At 41.5% G+C, this 22,990-nt stretch overlaps 3 protein-coding genes across 6 annotated transcripts in view; 2 read left to right on the top strand and 1 right to left on the bottom strand.

Moving 5' to 3' along the window:
• Positions 1–1,171: 1,171 nt before the first annotated feature.
• On the top strand, positions 1,172–9,153 carry LOC110976264 (uncharacterized). The gene is made up of 3 exons (XM_022229376.2): positions 1,172–1,224; positions 3,558–3,645; positions 4,926–9,153. The coding sequence occupies exon 3, from the start codon at positions 5,509–5,511 to the stop codon at positions 7,174–7,176; it is 1,668 nt and encodes a 555-aa protein (XP_022085068.2). The 5' UTR covers positions 1,172–1,224; positions 3,558–3,645; positions 4,926–5,508; the 3' UTR covers positions 7,177–9,153.
• ppp1r10 (protein phosphatase 1 regulatory subunit 10) overlaps positions 3,556–22,990 on the top strand; it is a 54,766-nt gene continuing 35,331 nt past the window's right edge. The window contains exons 1-4 of one of the 3 annotated variants that reach the window (XM_087143672.1): positions 3,556–3,645; positions 12,475–12,608; positions 13,366–13,534; positions 14,511–14,757. The gene's annotated coding sequence lies outside the window, so the exon portion shown is untranslated. The remainder of the gene's footprint in view (positions 3,646–12,474; positions 12,609–13,365; positions 13,535–14,510; positions 14,758–22,990) is intronic. The other 2 variants (XM_087143674.1, XM_087143673.1) reach the window with 2 other exon arrangements.
• LOC110976268 (small ribosomal subunit protein mS40-like) lies at positions 15,749–22,933 on the bottom strand. Of its 2 annotated transcripts, none has more exons than XM_022229381.2 (8): positions 22,787–22,933; positions 20,764–20,923; positions 20,324–20,400; positions 19,960–19,980; positions 19,436–19,516; positions 19,020–19,086; positions 18,441–18,500; positions 15,749–17,520 (listed from the first exon to the last, which is right to left on the bottom strand). In XM_022229381.2, exons 1-8 carry the CDS (start codon positions 22,901–22,903, stop codon positions 17,432–17,434), a joined length of 672 nt encoding a protein of 223 aa, XP_022085073.1. In that variant the 5' UTR covers positions 22,904–22,933; the 3' UTR covers positions 15,749–17,431. The 2 variants fall into 2 exon arrangements, with proteins under 2 accessions (XP_022085073.1, XP_022085074.1); XM_022229382.2 differs by lacking the exon at positions 22,787–22,933 and adding an exon at positions 22,514–22,766.

The following is a 22,990-nucleotide window of genomic DNA, read 5'->3' as shown; positions in this document are numbered from 1 at the left end:
TAAATGGAATCCAGTGATGGTAAACTTGTACCAATGATCCTGTCCTCTGACTGGATAATAGAATTTAAGTTGAGCGGGGAACCGAATATAGTACCAAACAATACATGTGTTTATCTATGTACTAGTGTCAAAATTTATGGTACATAAATAATTTAATACATGAAGTCTAAAGTGGCTTCTGCCGTCAAGGAAACGCACCCAGTACATGCAGTATAGTATCGCATGCTTGCAATAGATCACGTTATCTTCGATGTAGCTTGGCCCACAGGCAAGTTCAGTTCAGGAAATACACGGTAGGACTGTGTCTTAATTTCTACCTTGACTTACTGACTGGGGACGTATGACACACGTTGTATGTATAATAAAAGCTATCAAATGAGGGCGTCTTATAAGGGTATTGCGAGCTGCGGGGGCTGAGTGGGGCGACCGTTATTGGCACAAATCAAGGAAAATTCTCCTTCCTGTTTGGGCCAAGAAATTGTGGGATTGTGTCAGTATGGCCCAGGATCATCTCTGTAGATTCAGGGGCACCCATCTGGGGACAAAGCAGACAAAAATGTGATTGAAAGTTTTTCAGAAGAGCCAAAGGAAGGTGAGGGATGTCATTTGAAAAATGGCTGCTGATAAGACTTGGGAACATTCACTTTTTGGGGGGTGAGTTTATTTTTGGCGGATAATTAAAAAATAATTGGTTAACCTACTAAAACTTGAAAATCAAACGAAATCTGAAAGACCAAATAGAATGTTGTTTTTTGTTTGAGGGGCCTCATGGACTTCAATTGCTCGCCACAGGGCTCCAAACTTTGTTGATTATACACCATTTTCAATGCAGCTTGAACTGGTTCAGTGCACCCGTTACGTAGTGCGTACCGGTATATGGCTGACTACGCCTAAGGGAAGCTTAGAGCGACGTAAATCCGACTTGATACAAGTCTAGCTGCTACCAGACTGTACTGTACGGAGTAGGGATCGCATGGTGGCGCTATAGTGACTGTTTTTGCTAGGCTTACGGAGTACGTCGGATACATGTACTTGTGGTATCTAATCTGGATGGTTTGGTCAGCAAAATGTCCTCCAAGACACATCCAAGCTAAGTTCTGAGAAGCGCACTACGTGTGGAAATACATGTGCGGCAAGATCCTTCTTGTATTCACAATTTTTTATGAGAAATGAAACACCCCAGTCAACACCTCACCATACCAAGAGATAGCTTGTTAAATAACGGTAAGTCATAATTGGCAGACGGGAAGAGAGTTCCATACGATAGGCTGGCTACGGACGTGCATTATGACGCCACTGACCTCCTTCAGAAAGCACAAAAATGTGCAGAAATGTTCAATTTATTGGGGCAAGAACCATGGAGGAATAAAACACATGAAAGAACTACATGTAAGTCGTTTACTTAAAAACACTTTTCAGACCAGCCTCATGGGGATTAATGGGTATTATCTGATTATGGGAGGGTGTCAAGTCATGCAACTTGCATTGCAAGTGGCGTCCGCTGATGTGTACATCTCAGTCATAGGCTGGTCACGATAGGGCCTACTACTACTAGTGTTATGCCCTAACTATAACATCAGTCCCAACTATAGATGGGCCGGCCCAACTTCAGCTCAGAGGTCCAGTGTGCATGTACCCAGCATGTGCCAAAGTCATTTTCACTGTTTAAAGTGTCATTTCATACATGTAGATGTGTTGCCATATTTTAGATAAATTGTGTCAAGTGTAAGAAGCATAAACTTTGGTTAAGGTTGAGAAAAATTCTACAGAAATTGGTCAACAATAGTTGGGCCAGCCCAACTGCAGCAATACAGTTTGGACTGGCCCAACTATAGTTGGGACAGCCACTATAGTTGGGGCGTGACAGTAGTACTGAGTAGGAGTACTAGCCAGCTTCATCATCAACATACCATCATTGTAATCATGCTTTGTTCTACATAGTACATGTAACATTATGCCTAGAATTGTGAGGCATATGCCTCACATTTCAAAATTTTCATTGCTTTGTAACGCCATGGAATTTTGAATGTGCCCGCTTATTTTATCTAAAACTGCTTTTTTCAATCAAATCTTCCCCCCACAAGCCTTCCCCACTATAACCTAGGCTAGCTCTACTAAGTGGAGTGTTGGTATTCCTTTTTTTTAATATTTTGGACGGGATCGAAAAAGAGGAATACTAATGCTCCACTTAGTATAGAGCTAAACCTAGGCCTGAATATGGAAGAAAGAGTTCCACATAGCCCTACGGATGTCGACAACACTTGACACTTGATTCCCTTGTGTACAAACCTCTGAATGAGACTTGTCTGAAAAAAAACCTGTTTGCTAAGTAGGGCCTTAATGTTTTGGAATTTTCTCAGTTAATTTTCACTTTTTAGGACATTTCTGATGGTTGAAGTCAGGTGGAAGTGTTATAACATTTTAAGGGAAAATTACTGTCGTCCATATATGGAACCCTTGCCAATAAGATGTGATTAAACACAGGATCATGGTGGTTTTTGGACCATCTACAGTCTGTTTGGCGATGTACAATCTTGCCTCTCTTCAACAAATTATCCACACATTCGAGTTGCATACAGTTGCGCATGTCCTTTGAACGGAAGACTGGCTCCTGTCCAGTACCCTGAATGTCCTTAATGGGGACATGACATGGGGGGAGTTTTGCCTGAACCGGCAGCTCTAGAAAGACTTCTGGTAACTTTATGAGGGGTTTAAGATGGTACAGTATGTACATGTTATCACACACCAGTTCAACCAAAGTTCAATGAAGCAAACATTCATGGACCTAAGGCTCAAAGTTCAAAATGTAAATTTATGTAAATCGAGTGAACCATAAAGACCCAGGGGTTATTACCACAAATGTAAGGTTTTTACAAACCTCAAAGATTGACACAGACTGGTACAACTTGCTATAACAGAGTTTCGGCTGATGAAATTCATGCTACGATTGGCTTGATACCAGTGACCAGTTTAGTGCGGCTTTCATTTGCAAGTGACAAGAGAGCAAGATACAAGTAGGGGCTGGTTGTGATTGGCCAACTGTATGCTGCTGACCATGATGAGAAGAGCACAAACTGTGAATCTTTCATGGTGGAAATGAGCAAAATACATACATGCCCTTGTGAATTCCACCTTTCAACGAGATACTAGGTGACTAAACCACCTTACAGTTCTTGATGTTTGGGAGTGAACCCAGTCCATAGACCAAGGGATGTGAGAGCACAAACTGATGATAAATGTGGGCGTGGTTTAAAGAGATGTCACATTAAGGAACATTGCTTTGAACAGCTGAAGGGCAGCAATATCCTAGCCACGGTACACCGACAGTGCACTTCAGCGTTGAAGTTTCTGGTTATTTTGAACATTTAATTCAACAAATCATTGAAGGAAATTTAGATATATGCAAAATTCTCTTCCTCTTTGTGTTCATGGATCATTTGCCATTTTTCTTTGGGTTTGAAGGTTTCTCCCAAAGGAATAAATATGAAAGGTCAGCCAATTTGAGCATATCATGTCAACAAATTAATGATTTTTGCCCATTTATAACTTGGTTACAGATACAGTGCAGTGTGTAGTTTGCTGACGTGATACACTCACCAGGCTCAGCACACTAGGATTTAACAAGCATCTCTCCCTCCCCCCAAGGTAAACCTGAACTTGTTTTGAAAAGCTGTTGAATGCTTGCAGTAAGTTATCAAAAGGCTGGGCTTTGCCAAATACTTGTACTCAGATATTTAATCCAGTGTTTAGTATTCAAGTATTTATTTCAAAATTGATTAAGAGGTATTAATCAGTAAAATGGAAGTTGAAAAATTGGTTTATTTTGTTACAAAACTGGTTTCTTGAATATAGGCCAATACCAGGTGCCTTGGTAGCCCCGTCGATTTGGAAACCCGGTTCCATTTTTCGGGCCAGGGACCCGTAAAAAAATTCCACATATAAAATGTATGGGAACTTTGAAGGGTAGCTGCAATTAATGTGTTTTTACACAAGCCTTCAAAATGCATCTTTGTGTCGCAGGGAACCTTATTTTAAACTTTAGTTTTTATTAATTTGAAGGGCATGTGTTCCCCTTTTGGCTTTCATAGTAATGATTACATGTATTTCCATATTCATGAGCCAAACTATGTTGTCATCCCAGGAAGAAAGCCTCAACGTTACATAAGTTTGAACACAAAAAAATTCGTGAATGTTTTGTAGGTTTTGCTGAACTAAATTTTGTCTTCTGCTACTTCATTGTTATGTGCATAGGGGTTCATAATGCTAATAGAAAAGCCTATACAATGAATTATACATGTCTTACCTGGATGGCATCTTGGCAACAACGCCCTCTGTTGTCTCGGAAAGCATGGATAATTTTAAGTGTTTAATAAGTTCATCTTGCATGGGGCGTAGTGTGCATGATTAGAAATGTCAAGGCACTGTGTTTTGCAATCGTTAGATTTGGTTGTGTATCAAAGCAGAGATTGAAGCACTAGCTTAAGTGAAAGAACACACAGCAGCAACCATCCCAGTACAATTAATTGGGATTTATGTAAGTGTATATTGCCATATGCAACATGTGTATGGTTTTTCAAAATCAGAAATGGGACATTTTTAAAGGCGAATGGTAACTTGTGAATACAAGTACAATTCACATCTCTCAGTGTAACAACAGAGACCTGTTTGAAATTGAATACTATAAGGTTGTGGCGTCTGCTCCATTTGTACTGTAATTTAGAATGCACAGCCTGCTGTACTGCTGCTTAGGCACCTGTGAGGCATGTGAAAAATAAAATCAATTGTTCCTTGGACAGGAGCTGCTTTTATTAGCCTTTCAAAGGTCTTTTGAATGAAACTATAAAACTTCTTCTGCTGTCCTACTGATTTTTGTGTTAACATCCATACCTGTACATCTGACAGACATCTGGTTTTTGTTATGACAGTTGCAAGAGGTCAATGAACGTGTCAACCAAGACACTGCATTCCGTGACTCTACAATTCTGTTGTGATTGTTGAGGGAACGGAAGGCTTCCAGCATGAAAGCATCTACAGCACGCGTCCATGATTATGCGCCAAGAAGACATCATCCACACTCTCGGGCACTTGCTTCTCATTACGGGCGCTCACGGCGATGACATGTAAAGTCATGCTTGAAGTTGTAACAGACAGAAGTTGTGCTTGTTTTCTGCTGCAGCACTAGAGTCTACACTTATCGTACGGCATTTGGCTTTTGACATCCGTAATTAATGCCACTAGGCAGTACTGGAGTGGTAGCACGTGAAGACGTTCGCTTCAAAGGTCTGAAGATATTTGCTTAAGACATTTTGTGGCAAACGCTTTTCCAACTGTGGTTTCCGGCACATACACGTTAGTGTCAACACAAGTAGAAAAAAATCATTTGGTTGACCTATTCATTAAAGGTGTTTGGTAAACAAAGTTAAACGACATGGTGACCAACACGAAAATACAAAAATTCTCTAGTTTGTGACATTTCTGGCAGTGTTTACAAACAGGGTACCCTTCGACATGAGGGTCCACACTAAAGAGAAGCCATTTGTTTGTAGCATTTGTGGCAACCGCTTCTCAAGCAGTAATACCCTTCGGCGACACACGAGCAACCACGCCAACGAGAAACCGTTTGTTTGTGACATTTGTGGCAAGGGCTTCTCCCACAAATGCTACCTTCAAAATCATGAAAGGACCCACACCAATGAGAAACCATTTGTTTGTGGCGTTTGTGGCATGGGCTTCTCACAAAATAGTTCTCTTCACAGACACAAAAGGATCCACACCAAAGAGAAGCCATTTGTTTGTGAGATTTGTGGCAAGCGCTTCTCACAAAACGGTTCTCTTCACAGACACAAAAGGATCCACACCAAAGAGAAGCCATTTGTTTGTGGCAATTGTGGCAAGGGCTTTTCAGATAAAAGTTCTCTTCACAGGCACAGAAAGGTGCACACCATAGATAAGTCATTTGTATGTGATACTTGTGGCAAGGACTTCTCTTATAGGTCTGAGTTTCAACGACATGTGAACATCCACAAAGAGAAAAAATTTGTTTGTGACATTTGTGAAAGGGGTTTCCCAAATCAAAGTTGCCTTGAAACACACAAAATGGTCCATACCAAAGTGTATTTTTGTGACATTTGTGGTAAGGCTTTCTTAAACAGGCGTTGCCTTCAGCTACATATGAACGTCCACCGCAAAGAGAAGCCATTTATTTGTGGCACATGTGGCAAGGGTTTCTCATGTAATAGTTACTTGCGAGAACATGAAAGGGTCCACACTAAGGAGAAGCCGTTTCTTTGTGACGTTTGTGGTAAAGCCTTCTCAAACAGACGTGGCCTTCAGCGACATACAATCGTCCACTGCAAAGAGAAACCATTTATTTGTGGCACATGTGGCAAGGGCTTCTCTCGCTATAGTTGCCATCGAGGTCATGAAAGGGTCCACACTAAGGAGAAGCCATTTGTTTGTAACATCTGTGGTAAGGCCTTCTCATTCAGGCATGGCCTTCAGCGACATGTTAGCATCCACAGCAACGAGAAACCTTTTATTTGTGGCACTTGTGGTAAAGCCTTCCCACATAATAGTTATCTTCGAAAACATGAAAGGGTCCACACCAATGACAAGCTATTTGTTTGTGACATTTGCTGCAAGGCCTTCTCCGATAGGCGTGGCCTTCAGCGACATACGATTGTCCACTGCAAAGAGAAGTCATTTAACTGTGACACTTGTGGCAAGGACTTCTCACGTTATAGTCGCCTTCGAGATCACGAGAGGGTCCACACTAAGGAGAAGCCATTTGTTTGTAACATTTGTGGTAAGGCCTTCTCACTCAGTTATGGCCTTCAGCGACATATGAGCGTCCACAGCAACGAGAAACCTTTCATTTGTGGCACCTGTGGTAAAGCCTTCCCACATAATAGTTACCTTCGAAAACATCAAAGGGTCCACACCAATGGAAAGCCATTTGTTTGTGACATTTGCGGCAAGGCCTGCTCCAACAGGCGTGCCCTTAAACGACACACATGTGTGAGAGTCCACACGGAAAAGGAACAATATCCTTGTGAAATTTGTTGCAAGGTTTTCTCATGTAATAGTTTTCTTGAAATACATGGAATGATCCATATAAAAGAGAATGTTTGTGACAGGAAAGGCGAAGCGTTCTCATACAAAACTGAGACGATATGATACAGTGGCAAAGGTTTTCCCTAGAAAGATGTTAATTTCGACATGAACGTGAGAGTGCACATTGACCTGAAGCCGTGATTTCCTTTTTAAGAATGCGTACATGTACACGTATAAGAGTCCACACCACTGAAGAACCATGAACTTGTGATGTGTGTGTCAAAAAGTTTCAGGCGGAAAATAAGATGTTAGCTTACCGTTAGCCTAGTTACAGGCCCATATTGTATCTCATCATTTCTGTTGAATTAAATGCACCGCATGGTCGATCACTTTTTATCTATAATGCGTCTGTGTGCTCTTAATTTTTGGTTAGTTTTTCTTTGTTCTGACAACTTCTTGGTAGCTTATGATGTTTTTATTAATTCACCATGTCTCCTTCCTTCTCAGTACGTTGGTTGAGCGGTGAGCGGGGTAATAATACCAAACGATATACATGCATGTGTCTGTGTCATAGTATTTAGTTCTGCATTGTGATACGATACGGGGAAGACAAGTTCGTGTACGATGTGTTTTGATAGACTGACAAATCTTCCGCTCTCTGAGGAAAACCCACTAGAATGGCGCGCATAAGTGACATTTATTTAAGTTACAGCGGTATCTTGTGATTATTTCAAGATATCTTCATTTATTTAAAGATATCTCCAATTATTTCAAGATATCTTGAAAAACTCTCGACGCTTAAAGCCTTTGATTAAAGGCTTTTAAGATGTCTTTTCAATGATTCCAAGAAAGCTTAAAATCAATGTCAAGATATCTTGAGCTCATATTCAAGATATCTCCAAATGATTTTAAGACATCTCCAAATAATTTTAAGAAATCTCTCAATTTATTTCAAGATATCTTTAAATGCATTTTAAGATATCTTAAAATCGTGTTCAAGATATCTTGAAAGATTTCAAGATATCTTAAAATCGATTTCAAGATATCTTTAAGTAGATTTCAAGATATATTTAAATATCAATTTCAAGATATCTTTAAGTCGATTTCAAGATGTCTTGATATCGTTTTCAAGATATCTTTAAATCTTTTAGAAGATATCTCTAAATCAATTCCAGATATCTCCAAATCATTAACCGATAACCCATGACCGAAATGGAGTGCCTCTGAGGTCATTCGGGAATAACAAATACGAGTTCTAAATATTTGCTCAATAAGAGCTGTCATGCTTCGTGGCCAATCCTGCTTTGTTCCCGAATGACCTGGCATACCACTGAACTGACTCCCATCTTGAAAGTGATTTAGAGATATCCCGAAATTGATATAAAGATATCTCGAAATGGATTTCCAGATATCTCGAAATGGATTTCCAGATATCTGTAATCCAATCTCAAGATATCTTAAATCCTTTTGTCACATCTTAAAAACAGTTTGCAGGTATCTGTACATCCATTTCAAGATATCTGGAAATGAATTTGAGATATCTTCAAATGGATTTCAAGATATCTCCAAATGAAATTGAGATATCTTAAGGTAGATTTCAAGATATCTCTAAACGATTTACTGATATCTTAATATCCATTTCGAGATATCGTGAAATATTTAAAAAGTACCACTTTAATTGAATAAATGTCACTTATGCGCGCGCGCCATACACTAAATAAACTTCATGTGTATAAACGTCGCTATAACAAACAAGCTGGGGTCCACGGAAAGTGTTTGTTACTCATGTAGTTGTTGGTTTGGGATAGCAGTTTGCAGTCGTGGCCAATACACCTAACCTGTTTCAAACTCTGGGTCTTTAAACCTGTTGCAGCCTGCATCGTGAATGTCGTCTGCAGGAGAACTTCGGGCCACAGCTAGGTTTCAAGTTGAAAAAAATATTTTAAAAAAATTCGTATATTTTCCACATTGGATGTTGATTTCTTGTCATTTTTCACCTTCGGATTATAAGTCAGTTTGTGAATATGAAATAAAGTTTCTTGTGAGTTTTCCTTGTCGTTGCTCAAAATGGGTGGAAATAAAGAACCGCAATGGAAATAAGCTATTTCTAGCTTTTTTGTACTATCATCGACAATGCCCTGGATTTATAAGTAGTTCTTTTTATTTTGAGTTAATTCAGTTGTTTGTGTATGATCATTTGTAACCTGTACTATATGGATGTTGTTAAATAAAATCAAAAATCGCATAGTTATGGTTGCATTGGTTCCCGTAGCTGAAACGGAGCAATACAGACCATTCAGACTCCTAAGCACTAGTGATATTTGACTGACGCCAGAAGTGGGCCTATAAAATGTCTTGCAATTTTTTTTGTGCACAAATTGATGCAACATTGAGGTTCAGGGCTTCGGATTACATGTCACAGTTTTGCTCGTGAATATGTAACTTCACATTAGAAGAACCAGATTGCTGCAAATTACAGATAAAAGTAATGAAACACAAACTCGAAAATGAGGTTCATTGAAACACATAGGTGCAAAATATACGTGAAGTAGGCCTACATGACGACCACTGAATGAAGATTGCATTTTCCTTGGAACCGGAACCGTTTTCTCAGTGGTACATGTAGTTCCGTTGACTGCATTTGGTAGGCGTTAGCTTTCCTCTATCGAGGGCTAGGAACACTGGACGGATCCGGGGGCCCAACGGGGGTCATGTCGCCCCCCTGGATTTTTGTATATCAGAGTGAAGATATCAAATGTCTTAAATGGAGGTTTTGTTCAGGAAACTGAGCACCTGCCGTGACTGGTGTTATGAGTTCATGGTCCGTGCATAAAGTGCATCGGCACGCTGCTTACCTGTTTTGCCCCCCCGGGGGGGGTCTGGATCTAGCCTTGGTTAAGAATGGCCATGACCGTGACAAGCCCAAGACGGTGTGGTACCCAGCCGTAAGTTTGGCTGGCGGGTGAATTCGTCACTTTAATAGTCCTATCCACTGAAGATCACTAGCGAGTAAAAACCCTAGTACATGTGGAGGCTTATTATACACGCACTTCCAATAAGGGCGGTTCACAATAGAGCGCCTCCAAGAGCTTGTAACGCATCGGCCAATCACAATGCGCGAAATTTGTCGACCATTTCCATACGCACATTAGGTCGACAGATTTCGCGCATTGTGATTGGTCAATTCGTTACAAGCTCTTCGAGGCGCGTTAATTTGAATCGCCAGTATTCCATTGCTATCATTTCATTACAGGACACCAAGTGGGGTGATTTTCTCGCTTTTGGTGGCTGTTTTTACTTTTTTGACACTTAATTTTTATTTCCTTTAGTTCTCACAAATTAGACCAGGGTACTGGACTGTGGACAATGATACAAAACGAATAAATATGTAATTCTGCTGTAAGAATGAGGCGGAGGAGATGGGGGTCCGTTTGTGTTACTTTTGGTGTTCTCTTTCGATGGCGACAAACACATGTATATGTGGAACCTAATTGCTGCTCGTTCGTGTTTTGCGATCCCAAGGGTTAGCTGGAAAAAAAAATCGGAGGTGCCATCACTATCAAGATTTGTAGAGTCTTTTGGATTAGACCTACAGCTAGCTTAATTACGGGCATGATTTTGGTATGATTGGCATGGTATAGACCTCTCACTAGACTCATATTTCATAATTATGCACGTATGCGCACAAGAAGTGTGAGCGGGCCATTCATTACAATTAGCACCCTGTTCCTGTAATAAGGAAAATGAAGTCCACTTTTTCAAACTAACTGACATTCAGACCTTGAGGATTCATTGTGTAACGGGTGAGGGGCCCGTTGAGTCAGAGCGTGATGAGAACAGTGGCGTATATCCGTATACTTACGGCTGTCTTGCCTGCTAGTAGTCTCAGTCACGGTCACGGTGGGCGAAGGGCGGGGACGAGCAAGGGAGAGGGGAAGAAATCCAAAGTGTCAAAATAACGGGGTCGAAGGGTCGGGGGAAGGGTTAAGGCAGTCCAGGCTCAGGAAGGTTTCGCCACCAGACATGCCAGAAGAAGAAGCAGTCAACTAGTAAAAAAATGCGCAGGTGCACGCATGAATGAGTGACGAACCATGAAGAGAATTACTTGAGGAAACAGCTTCTGTATTCAGAACACAACTCAAAATTATCTCATTTATTTCAGAAATCGCTGGGAATCTCTATCACATTTACCTCATAAGAATTATTTACATTTAGTTCATCCAACTCGCTGGTCAGAATGAGTGACTCAGGTCGCTGCAGCTTGTCTATTACGCGTTCTAAAATGCTGGTCTACACTGAGGACTAGTTGTTAGTAAGAGTCATTTGACTAATTTCTGGAATTACTTCGGAGGCATTTTTTTCACAATTCCTTAATCCTAGTAGCTCTAGTTTTGGTAAATTTTGACAAAATTTAAGCAAGAAAACCAACCGGGGATCAGCCGGGGAATACAAAAAAGGGTGCCCCGCTCTGGCCGAGCAAATTACAGGGACTTGGCCGGGACTATCACGCTGGCCCTGTTTTATCTTCCCCGCTCACTCTCCGCTAGTACCGGGTCCCCCGGGGCTGGGATTACAATTAACAGGTGCATAACTGGAACAATAATTTGTTTTCTCAGTCATGTGTTCGTCACCTAATTTGCCATTTTGGCAACGCTGCCTTCCCTACACGCCAGTGGGGTGACATTATGAGACGTGTCCACGTCGTGCTTGTGCGCGCGCGGTCAGGCAACTATAGCACTGGTCAACATCGCTGAAATAATTACGCACAAAAAAAGAAGAAAAATGAACCATTTTGAAAAAGTAATGCGACATGTGACTGGCTGTAGTGGCTTCTCTACATATACACGTAGAGAGAGAGAAACACGTTGTATCTATCGGTTTTGCCAGGTTACATGTATGTCAGATCCCCAAACATAGTGATCTGTGTCAGTGTGGCACAGAAAGGGAGACGATGGATTGCAGAGGGAATTCCCCTCCCACTGTATGTAGTGGAGCTACGTGTACTCAGCTAACCAGTCGATGTAAGCTATTCGCTCAGTGGTTCAGTTAGGTGATTTTTGCAATTAGACGGTTAGTTTTCAAAACCTGATTACTACAAATTAAATGTTCAGCTAGATGGCAGCAACACATTATTTTCCTTCTGCCTTGTTACTTGTATAAATAAAAATGTATCAGACAGCTTACTAAAGTAAACATACCGACAGTACACTCCAGCATTGAGGTTTCTGGTGGTTTTGAACATTATTAAACTTAAGTGAGGGAAATTTGGAATGTGAAAAATTCTGTTCTTCTTTGTGTTCATTCAACATTTACCGTTTTTCTCTACGGTTTCCCCAAAGGAATTAATGTCAAATGTCGGCCAATTTCAGCAAATCATTTCTCCAAATTAAATGTTATTGTCCATGTATGTCTTGGTAACAGTTTCAGTGCAGCGTGGAGTTTGTTGACTTGACATACACACATGTGGCACTCAGCACACCAGGATTTAACAAGCACCCATCCCTGGCTCCAAGGTCAACTAGAACTTGTTTTTGAACAGCTGTTGAATGCTTGAAGTAAGTTCCCATAAGGGCTTTGGTAAATACTCAGATATTTGATGCAGTGTTCAATGTTGAAATATTTATTTCCAAATTACTACAAATCAGTGAAATGGAAGTGGAAAACTTTATTTTGTTGCGAAATGTTTTTATTTTCAATACTGGCCAGTGCTGGGTACCTGGGTACCCACCGGTCAATATCAGAACCTGGTTCCGTTCTTTCAGGCCAGGTACCCAGAAAAATTCCGTGTATAAAGTGCACAACGTTCCACTGAACTTCAATAGTGAAGGGCAGAGTAGCTGAAAAATAATCCTGCCACCAAAAGAACCCAGTCCCACTGTCGTAGCTCCTGTTCAGATATCAACGGAGCAAAGTTTTGAATAAATTAAAGATAACATTTCATATAATAAAAGGGTAGGGAAGGATTCCTCTCAAATGTTTAGAACAATGTGCTGCTTCCTACGTACCAAAGGAGCCCCATTCCAGGCACATTGTCTGCTCGGATTGCGCGCAATACCATTTGTAAAGTAATCTTTATATTTCATGGGTACCTCGTATTGACATAAACCGGGTACCCGGTTCTAAAAAATACCTGTAAGTGCACATTCCTTCTTTAGTACATTCTAATCCTCCTTTGGTTTTACAGCACAAATATGTACGAGTGCCCACGGTCACTCTCTTGCATGTATTTTCCACATGGAACACAAACATGCACAGGTTCAGTGTGTACCCAGTTGGTTGCCAGCACAAAATGACCTAGGGTCTTTTGTGCAGTCCTCTTCACTGCATTAGGTTTACTGGACAATGATGCACATGAAACAGTGAAGCACAGTTGTTGGGCAGCACAAAAGTGCAATTATTCCTGTGAGGGACAGTTGGTGCAGTGCACAACATGACACAGCTGTGCTTCTTTGAGGTGTTTACCAAGTGAACCAAAGAGAAGGTACAGTTATTACTAATGAACCTAAAACACAATTTTTCCTTTGTTTTATTTTTATATTCTGTGATACGTGATCTTGCTGGCTTTAAAGGAATAAATAGGTTTTAATCTAAGCCTCCCTTAACAAAAGGACAGACTTATGTGCTGAAATTCATTGGGACTAACCACCTCAAATACTTGCTTATTTCTTATTTATTTATGCCTTTGTGGGAACCTGATGCAACTGAATATCTGAGTATTCAGTCAGTTTAAAGACTGCCTATTTGAAGCTTCAGTTACCTTGTCTTAGCCCTAGCCCTCATGCTTCTCTGGCTAATGATAAAAACATGCCTGCACGGGGAGCAGTGTCCATGATCAGATCGAACTGTCACATATAATGCACGATATGCGGCAAAGGGGGACCCCCCTCTATTGTGTTGTCTTTTGTGTTGATGGAATCTTTGGAATTCCTTTCAGATTTCCCAGGGGGGGTGCAGAAGGAACAATAGCCTTAGGGTATGCAGCTTGTGCATCACATTGGGGGGGTCCCCCTTTGCCGCATATCGTGCAGGGTATAAACTGTCAAGGTATTCTGCAACCGTTAGATTTGGTTGTGTACCAAAGCAGGGATTAACCACCAGCTCAAGTGAAAGATTTGGTCTTGCGCTAAAGACTGCACAGCAGCAACCATGCATGTGGTTCTTTGTAAAATCAGGAATGGAGAAATTTTAATTGCGAATGGTAACTTGTGAATTCATGTCCCAATGGAACAACAGAGACAGGTCACGACCTGTTTGAATTCAGGTTCCGGTGGTCGGTCCGTTTTTATTGTCTTTTTTAATGTACTTCCTGCTATACTATACTGCTTAGGCATGTGAGAAATTTGGTTGTCCTTGGACAGGAGCTGGTTTTTATGAGCCTTAGAAGGAAAATATCAAACTTCTCGTGCTGTTCTGGTGAGTTTGCGTCACACCTGTGTATCTATTTTATGTTATGACAGTTGCAAGAGGTAAGGGACCAGTCAACCAAGACACTGCATTCTGTGACCCTACCATTCCGTAGGGATTTTTGAGGGAAGAAAAGGCTTCCAACATGTAAGCATCGGCAGCCAAGAAGACACCATCCACACTTAAAAGTTAAGGCAGTTACTTCTCAACGTGTGTGGTGACGTTTAGAATCATGCTTGAAGCTGAACCAGAAGGAATCCGTGCTTATATTCTGCTGCAGCATGAGACTCTACATACATGGTAAAACATTTGCTTTTGACATTCCCGATTAACCTTAGCACATGTGGCAGAGTGGGTAGCACGTGAGATATTAGCATCAAAGACCCGAAGAAGATAGTTGCTCAAGACATTTTGTGGAAAATGATTCTCCCACACTGTGATTCCAGCACATACATGTAAACACAAGTGACAAAAAAAGCCTCTTTTGGTTGACATACGCATTGAGGGTGTCCAGCAAACAAGCACCCGTAAGTGGTTTGATGGTCAGTCGGTGACGTTAGTTGGAACAGCTTCTCAAACAGGGATGCCCTTGGACATGAGGGTCCACATTGAAGAGGAGCCATTTGTTTGTGACATTTGTGGCAAAGTTTTCTCAAACAGTCGCACCCTTCAATGACATACGAGAATCCACACTAAGGAGAAGCCATTTGTTTGTGAAATTTGTGGCAAGGGCTTCTCATGTAATAGTCATATTCGAGATCATAAAAGAATCCACACCACTGAGAAGCTGTTTGTTTGAGACATTTGTGGCTAGGGTTTTGGGGGATTTCGGTTTTAATATTTGATAAAATATATTGAATTCCTTCGTTCCTACTCATCTATGAAATATCTTTGTAAAAAAGCGAAAAGCAATTGACAAAAAAATCTCCCCCCCCCCGTGCTGGATACGCCACAGTCCAGATGTCACGACCATTAGACTTAAGGACTTAAATGGGACAATGTGCTATGCGCACAGATTGTTTATGTGAACACAAGTGCCATGACTCTGTAGTGAGCTCAAGCTCCCGAGTTGATGTTAATGTTCCAAAGTGTGCGTACAGTGTGCACCCATCAATGGGAAATGTTCACACTTTGGGCCAACCTGTCTCGGCCAAATGACCATTGGACAGAACGGCATCTCTGATACTTTGAAGGACTATGTACTCAAGCTTCAGGACTGACAAGGGTTTGTGAAGGGATGCATAGCTGCCACTGCATCAAGAATACATGCGACTGCACACCTAAACAGATGTATCGACTGATCAGGTTTGTTTGTTTATTCAGAATTCTGTTGAAAAAGGCCAAGACATTGTGTCATGCCGAAAGTCAAAGCTATCCTTCTCCTATGAAGGGGGGCTTTAGCCATCAATGATCAAGAGAGCTTGTCTCATGCCATGGTATAGAGCCCAAAGCAGTGGAATAAACATAAATTAACTGGTGTCTACATGTATTGAGTAACACTGCACAGCCTGGTGACTTGAATGTAAATGAGTCTACAGGCAAGTCTCGCTGTAAGAAAGTTGCTGGAACCAGACAAATTACTTTGTTCTAACCAGGACTTTGTTATAAAAGGAGTGTGAAGGAGTATGAGGAAAATGTATTTGCAGAATTCTGATAAAAGAGCATGTTTATAACTAGGACAGTTTTAATCTGTTTTTTTCCTACTCTGTTATAGAGAAACTTATACGTATATGTACAGGGTACCTGTTAAAAAAAGAATTTGTTAAGTCCCAGGGACCTTGTAATAACAGTAATCCACTGTATTTCAACATTTTTCTTTATATCAAGAGCGGACTGTAACTGTCTGAACTTTTACAAATTTGGTCTTTACATTTTTCTCAATAAAAGCATTGTATCGACAGAACTGGAACTTCTGGGTGTGAAATTGTAAGCACTGCAAGAATTCAAATGGTATTGTGAGAATAGAACGAAGCAATAAGGCCATCAGGCATCAGCCGTCAATAGACCAATCCATAAAACCCAAACTATGATAGAATACCGAAGGGACTATGTCAAAGGCAAGAGGGTGAGAACCAGCGCGTGAACCAACACGTGCGCACGCTCCATTCCTTTGCACTGCACTTTCTGAATCACAGTGATGTCACACAGTGCTACTGCTAAATGTTAAACTATGGTCCCTCGTCAGTTCCCTATCCGGTTTGTAAGTGTGACATCACTTCAGTTTAAACCACGCCCACTGCACAAGCACTGCACATAGAGTTACATGCATTGATCACCGTTTACATGGAACCATGGAACTGGAAGTTAACGCACAACTTCAGCGATCGTCCAATGGGAGCCTGCAAATCTTGGCTCGTCTGCCATTGTGACGAAGTCCCTTACGAACCGAACATTTTAACGACTTATGACTTCGCTCCTAACTAAATTTCTTTCAATGGACTCCACAGTGGGGCTACATGTTATGGCTGCAGATTCAATACATAAGCTCCTACAATGTATGAAGGCTAGTGGCTAGTGGCTGGAGCTAACTTCCCTTAGATGTGTGTTTATCCCAGCCACAGCCAGTTGATCGAGTTACGACATCGGGCTTACATCTTATGTAGCCATATGCCTTTCTTCAAATCCTTGCTTCATCTCAATGCGTGGTTTTGTCTGATTTTTAGGTCTCCAGATTCAGAGATATGGGCTCATCAAGTACCGACAATGGGTATGCCAGAAGGCATATGCGATCCAACCCAACAAATAGAGTCACAAGTCGCTGGAGCCAACGTTTGAGTGGAAGCCCTTGAACAGAATCCTGCACTGTAAATCAGTAAACTTAAGTTGCTCTGTCTTGGAAAGTGACACAGAATCACCAAAAAGTGGCCTTGAAGACTCATTTTGCAGGATCAAGTCGGGTCACAAATAGCCTATAGGCGGTTCTGAAGCCAAATTTTGTCAGTTAAGATTATGAATAGCAGGTGGCCAGTGGACATCACGATGGACTCCCTACGTCAGCCTGTTTCTTCCCATAGAATTCCTGGTAGTCGTATTCCACGAACGGCACTGTGTATGGGATCAGCCCTGGACAAAAGAAACAAGAAACTAGTATCTCAAAAGTTAGGAATCCAAGATGGCTGCCGTGTTGCAGAAATGGTCAAGTTCAAAAGGAGTGAGGAGGCTTGAACTCATCCAAACTTAACTCCAGTTTTCAGAACGAACTTGGTACAGACGTTGCACTGTGACGCCACATGGCACAATGTAATGGATAAGTTGAATCAATCTCAGCGGTACCTCGGTCTATTTTCCCTGGGGACGTTGTCAAATTTAGACTTCATAATTGTACGACCAGACAGCACAGGATCAGGCAGTACAATCCCATTTTCACCTCGATCAAAGTTTTGCTGGAGTCGGCCTAGAAGGAAATCTGGTGGCTCGGTCTGGAGCAGCAAAAGAGGGGGCTGTTGAAATTTTGCTTGATATTGTGTGACGTGGCTGTGGTTTGAAATTGTGCATGACTCGATGGTAGCGACTGAAGCCACTTCCCATAGAGTTGTGCGTAATTGAAAGCCGCAGCCAAGTATTTTGACGCATCCTTGGCACAGGAAAACTGGTCACGGGTCTGGCGGGCGACTCTGCTGTGGTTCTGTGTGCCGCAACGCCAGAGAGTGCAGGGAAATATATTCAGGTCTGACAAGTGGGTAAGTACCACAACATTCAGTCACAACACAGAGAGGAAATATAAAAAAAGAGTTAATGCGTTGAAATTTGAATTTGATATTTACAATTTGTATAGAGTAATCCAAAGAGATGTCACACTTGTGAGAGTGCCGCACTCTCATTCTTCAGCTTGAGGAAGTGTGCATTTGGTAAATCGGGACACCTTTATGGTTTGAAGCAGCAAGTAACGAAGGCGTACCGCTTGTCTGCGAGCGCCGTGCCACCGCAGTAGTGGTTTCTACTGCTGTTGCCGTTTACACTACTGAAAGGAAATTGAATCCTACCGTGGGCCCTGGCCTCCGCGATGGTTTTCCTGAGTTTCTTGTACTGCTTCTGACAAACCCCTGTGGAGAATTCAGATGAAAATGCTTTATCGGTAACTTCTGAAAGGTAAGAGGAGAGCCGATGCATGCGCGCGTCCAATCGGTCCATCTTCCTCATTTCCACCACTCTCGCAAGGCACTGAAATGGCAAATGCATGACGTATCAGAGCACCCACCTGATACGCTTCACGCGAGAAAAAAAAAAATGGCTCAAGACTTCCACAAGTGCATGACACGCGCACATTGACTGCGGCAGAGATCAGATCGGCAAGTAACCCATAATGCTTTGCACACTGGTCGCTGCGATGTCCTTCCTTCGGAAAATTCTGTAAAGTACATTTGGCCTTCTCAGCACCCTTTGCGGATGGTGGGGAACAAGCAAACCCAAATGAGGAATAAACTCCGAGTTCCACTCCTATTCATCCACACTTGACTAACTCGCTAGTATTTCATTTTTGTCCGTTTCCTAAAAAACAAGGTACTTATTTGGCTAAATATGATGCCAATCCTCAACGGACTTCCTCATCTACTGGTACTCACCGGTGCGTGCATCGGAGTAGATCAGGCCAGAGTGGGGGCAGATAAACTGCTGAAGGAGTTTCACGTTCTGTGGAAGAAAATAAATGCTGGATTCTCACAAGCCTGCAACCATCGTTTTGTGACGGACTACCTTCTCTCTTGCAAACCAAGTTTTAGCATGGTCTCATTCACTTGCCATCGCTAACTTTGACATTGCAGATGCATGTCCAGTCCTGGGGGTCAGTGAAGGCACCCGCTATCACACATATTCCTACAGGTGCAAATTCAAGGATCAACCAGAGAAGTGGCCTACATGTATATGATTTGCCACTCCGACACCAGAAACGAAACATATCCACCATTGTGATCCGCTCAATATTTTGAAATTCCAGACCCTTTTTAGGCGAGCTGTTTCCGTGGGCATGTACAGTACTCACCTGGTAATGAAGAAGGAGGTTCTCATCCCGACAAACTGGGCAAGGATTGCCTGCTACTCTTCGCTTCTCACCCTTACCTCTCTGTCAAAGAAATTGGCCCCAGCAGAAATATCAATTCTAAATTAGCTTTTGACAGGCACTCTCACAAGGATTATAAAATATACACTGTTTATTACAACATTTTGTCCAATTAGTTTCATCAATCTCTTTTTTGAGATGGAAAGTAGGTGGGACAATTTTTTGAGATGAAAAGAGTGGAACAATTTTTTTCAAACTTTCACAAACAACAGTGCTTCCTTCAGTGATAAAAACAGGACAAAATACTGGACTGACCTTGAGTAATTTATTTATGGAAAAAGAGACATTCGGTCTAAGCCAGTCTCATACGCAGTGTAAAATTTATGACCTAGCACATGCTGCTGCTATTGCCAAATCAGCGCATAAGGATCTCATGCCTGAACTTTATCACAACTAATCTAGCCAAGGCATGCTAGGATCTCACAAAATACGTTGTTGTCACTCACCACACACATCAGTCTTGTCCTCTGCAAAAAGGAAGAAATTGCCAATGAAAGTCATACATGTGTACATATTTGTTGATGTGCGGTATTCATTAGATGAAGCCACAGAAGATCAAACCACCAATTTCCAATGTAAGCTCCGAATTATCCAGTTACAAATACATAGATACTTTTGTGAAGTAAAGATAAAATTATGTTTGGCGTTTACACAACTGGTTCCTTTACAGACTTCACCCATCCAAGAATTAGGTCGTGTATTGAAAATCAATCAATCAATCAATCAATACACCTGTCAAATGAATGCAACATTCCTTACTTTCTTGATTTTATGGTGAATTTTGCTTGCATTCCTCGAAAGGATGATTACCTTGGGTGGGACACGTCCCTTGTGGTTTCTTCTGTAATTAGCAAACACTGGCCGCTCACCGTATCGCTCAATGTACTCTTGAAAATAGGGCGTATGAAAAACACAATATTAGATTAAAGGTTTATTTCCTTTTTAAATGAAGAGTCACAGGTGTTGATCTGTAGTCAGTTGATTACAGGGTATACAAGAATTGCTGTAAGTTCTTCATTGGTGGATTTTGGGTGGAATGTTTGGCATTCTTTAAATTTGTAAAATATTAAATCGAGGCGTTTGGCTTGGCGATGGTTTGTACATTGATTTACAGAGAGAGCATTTGCAATATGCTGATTTGATGGAAACGAGTTCATGTGGAAATGTTATGTCAGTACATGAAAAATCATGCACAACAAGTACGCCAAATGGCTTTTCTTGCCATTTCTATCATGTCTGTCATTTCAGACCTTCACTTTGAAGGTAAGCAATGCCTGCAGCTATGTCAGCGTCCGACAGCTCCTCCTGTTTCCCAGCTGTGTCTAGACTGTCACCATGAGAAATCGTCTCCTGGGTGGACCACTGTCTAATGGGTAATGCCAGGACCTTTGGAGCATTCCTCCATTGTGTCTGAAAACAGCAACAAAGGGAATATTTGAACCTTTCAATTAAATCAAGGGGCGAGGGTAGGGAGTGCTTTTGTTAGAACTTTCATTTCGTCTTTTACCTTGTTCGTGATTTTAGCTCAATTTCAGCAACTGCCTAGCCAGCCTGGCCTTAAGTCATGTAAGTGCTATGGGGATTATTTTACCATGACTGCAGTGTTGTCTGCAACTACTAAATTACGCTACTTCGAAAAATCAAAACAGCAACAAGGCCTTAACATACTTAACCAAAAATACTGGGAAAAAATTCATATTAATTGGGCACTTTCCCGGAGTGTAAATTGTATCTGTTTATAGACTAATGTATAAAACACCCCAAGATCATTTGAAATTATTAGGAAGTTGAATGCACTGTCTCTGGAGAAACACCTCATTGGGATGATTTTGGGCACTATTCTTAACGACATGGCACAATCAACTACAACAGGTTGGAGGCCACAATGATGAGAAAAACAGTTTAAATGAAAAACTTGTTGCTTTTTGTTTATGGGAAATGGGTGGAAGCCCCTTCTTTTAAACATGTTAAGTATGTTAAACCTGTCCCCCTAAGCTACTGAATCCCCTTTCACATCTCTGGCCCACACAAAGAGTCAGTAACACCTGGAATGCTCTCCCCAAGAAGCAGTGGACGCTAGAACAGTGTCAGCTTTTTAAGAAAGAGCTTGGCTCACTTTGGAAGAGAACAGATACAGGATATAGGGTCCCAAACATGACGAAGGCTAGTCTGGCATGTCTGGAGTGCTAGTAGTAGTAGGCCTAGCACTTTACTAATGTTACCTGAGTCATAAATCATCATGTACTGCAGGCACAGTCACACTAGTCATGCCTAACGTGTGTGACCGTATAGTCGCCAGGTCCCTTATTTCGCCGCTAACAGTGAAAACCAATCAGACTTGACAACAGGTGTCAAAATTAGGGACCTGGCGACTACACGGTCATGCACATTAGTCAGGCTGTCAGGGGTGGCACTTCTACTAGGCCCTAGTCAGCATGGTCAGTACTATAGCCTCGACTTAACCAGAGTGGTAAGAGTTCCGTATACGGGGGATTGTATACTTGGGACCCCTCAATTTTTTTACATTTTAATCTTGTAAAACTGTTAAGTCCCCCCAACACAAAGGCAACACTCTCTTTATTGCACTGACCCAATTTTTTGGAAATTTTAAATTGTAAATTGCGATAAAATGTGAGTTTCTTACTGGCATGACTTATACACTAGCCATGCAAATTTGAATACACCATATGTCGTAAACAAAAACACTCACAGTTCCCCCATAATTTCCCTCAAATTTCAAAACCCTGCCCTTTGTGACATTAACAACCCTGCACTGAGCATGATGCCACAGTCATCTACCAAGGTGAATTCAAAAGTTAAAATGTAGCTCTCCCTTCTACTATAATATCAGAACAGGGTCCCCAAATTTACAATCCCCGAATACAGGGCCACTCTAGATTTTTTCGACCATCTCCATTCATTCTGTGTTGCTTTGTTCTCAAAAAGAACTCTTTCAACATCGTATACTCGACATGCTCGATTTGGATTTAATTCGCATACTTCCCGGACTCCGATCCAATGTGACATCATAGCCAGTGATTCTAGGGGGTACATTCGAGCGTGGCCCTGCATTCTGTAGTTACTCCCATGCATGACATGTCAGTCGCACTCGTAGTGTAAATGAAGACAATTAATTGTCAACGTATACGTCCAACCCTGCGAACCGCAACCTGGGCTAGGCTTACATGACATGCATGACGTACAGGATGCAGTAGGCCTAACGTTACTTTGAAACTCTTGTTCGCACCTAACGTAGTAGGCCTAAATACTTACACGGTTGTTACTTAAAACAGTACAAAGATAAGTGGATTTTTTGGTAACCAATCGAGCAAAATCCCCCCTAATTAAAATGGAGAAATTCGCACAAAGTCTTCTCATGGAGGCCGCCATGATAGTTGACAATAGGCTCTTTCAATAATTTTGAAATTAAAAAAAAAGGATTGTAACAAGTAATTTCGTAACTTTGACAGCAGAATT

Source organism: Acanthaster planci, linkage group LG11 (assembly GCF_054643075.1).
Source record: "Acanthaster planci isolate LZ-2023a linkage group LG11, COTS_SCS, whole genome shotgun sequence".
NCBI lineage: Eukaryota > Metazoa > Echinodermata > Asteroidea > Valvatida > Acanthasteridae > Acanthaster > Acanthaster planci.
The sequence above is the reverse complement of the archived record's forward strand: the minus strand, read 5'-3'. Positions and strand labels throughout refer to the sequence as shown.

Bases quoted from the DNA above. Each gene is read 5' to 3' on its own strand.
- LOC110976264 (XM_022229376.2), top strand. From the start codon at position 5,509: ATGAGGGTCCACACTAAAGAGAAGCCATTTGTTTGTAGCATTTGTGGC.
- LOC110976268 (XM_022229381.2), bottom strand. From the start codon at position 22,903: ATGGCGGCCTCCATGAGAAGACTTTGTGCGAATTTCTCCATTTTAATT. The intron at 19,517-19,959 runs GTGAGTGACAAC...TTTCTTTGACAG, and splicing joins GGACAAGACTGATGTGTGTG to AGAGGTAAGGGTGAGAAGCG. The intron at 18,501-19,019 runs GTGAGTACCAGT...AATTCTCCACAG, and splicing joins CTACTCCGATGCACGCACCG to GGGTTTGTCAGAAGCAGTAC.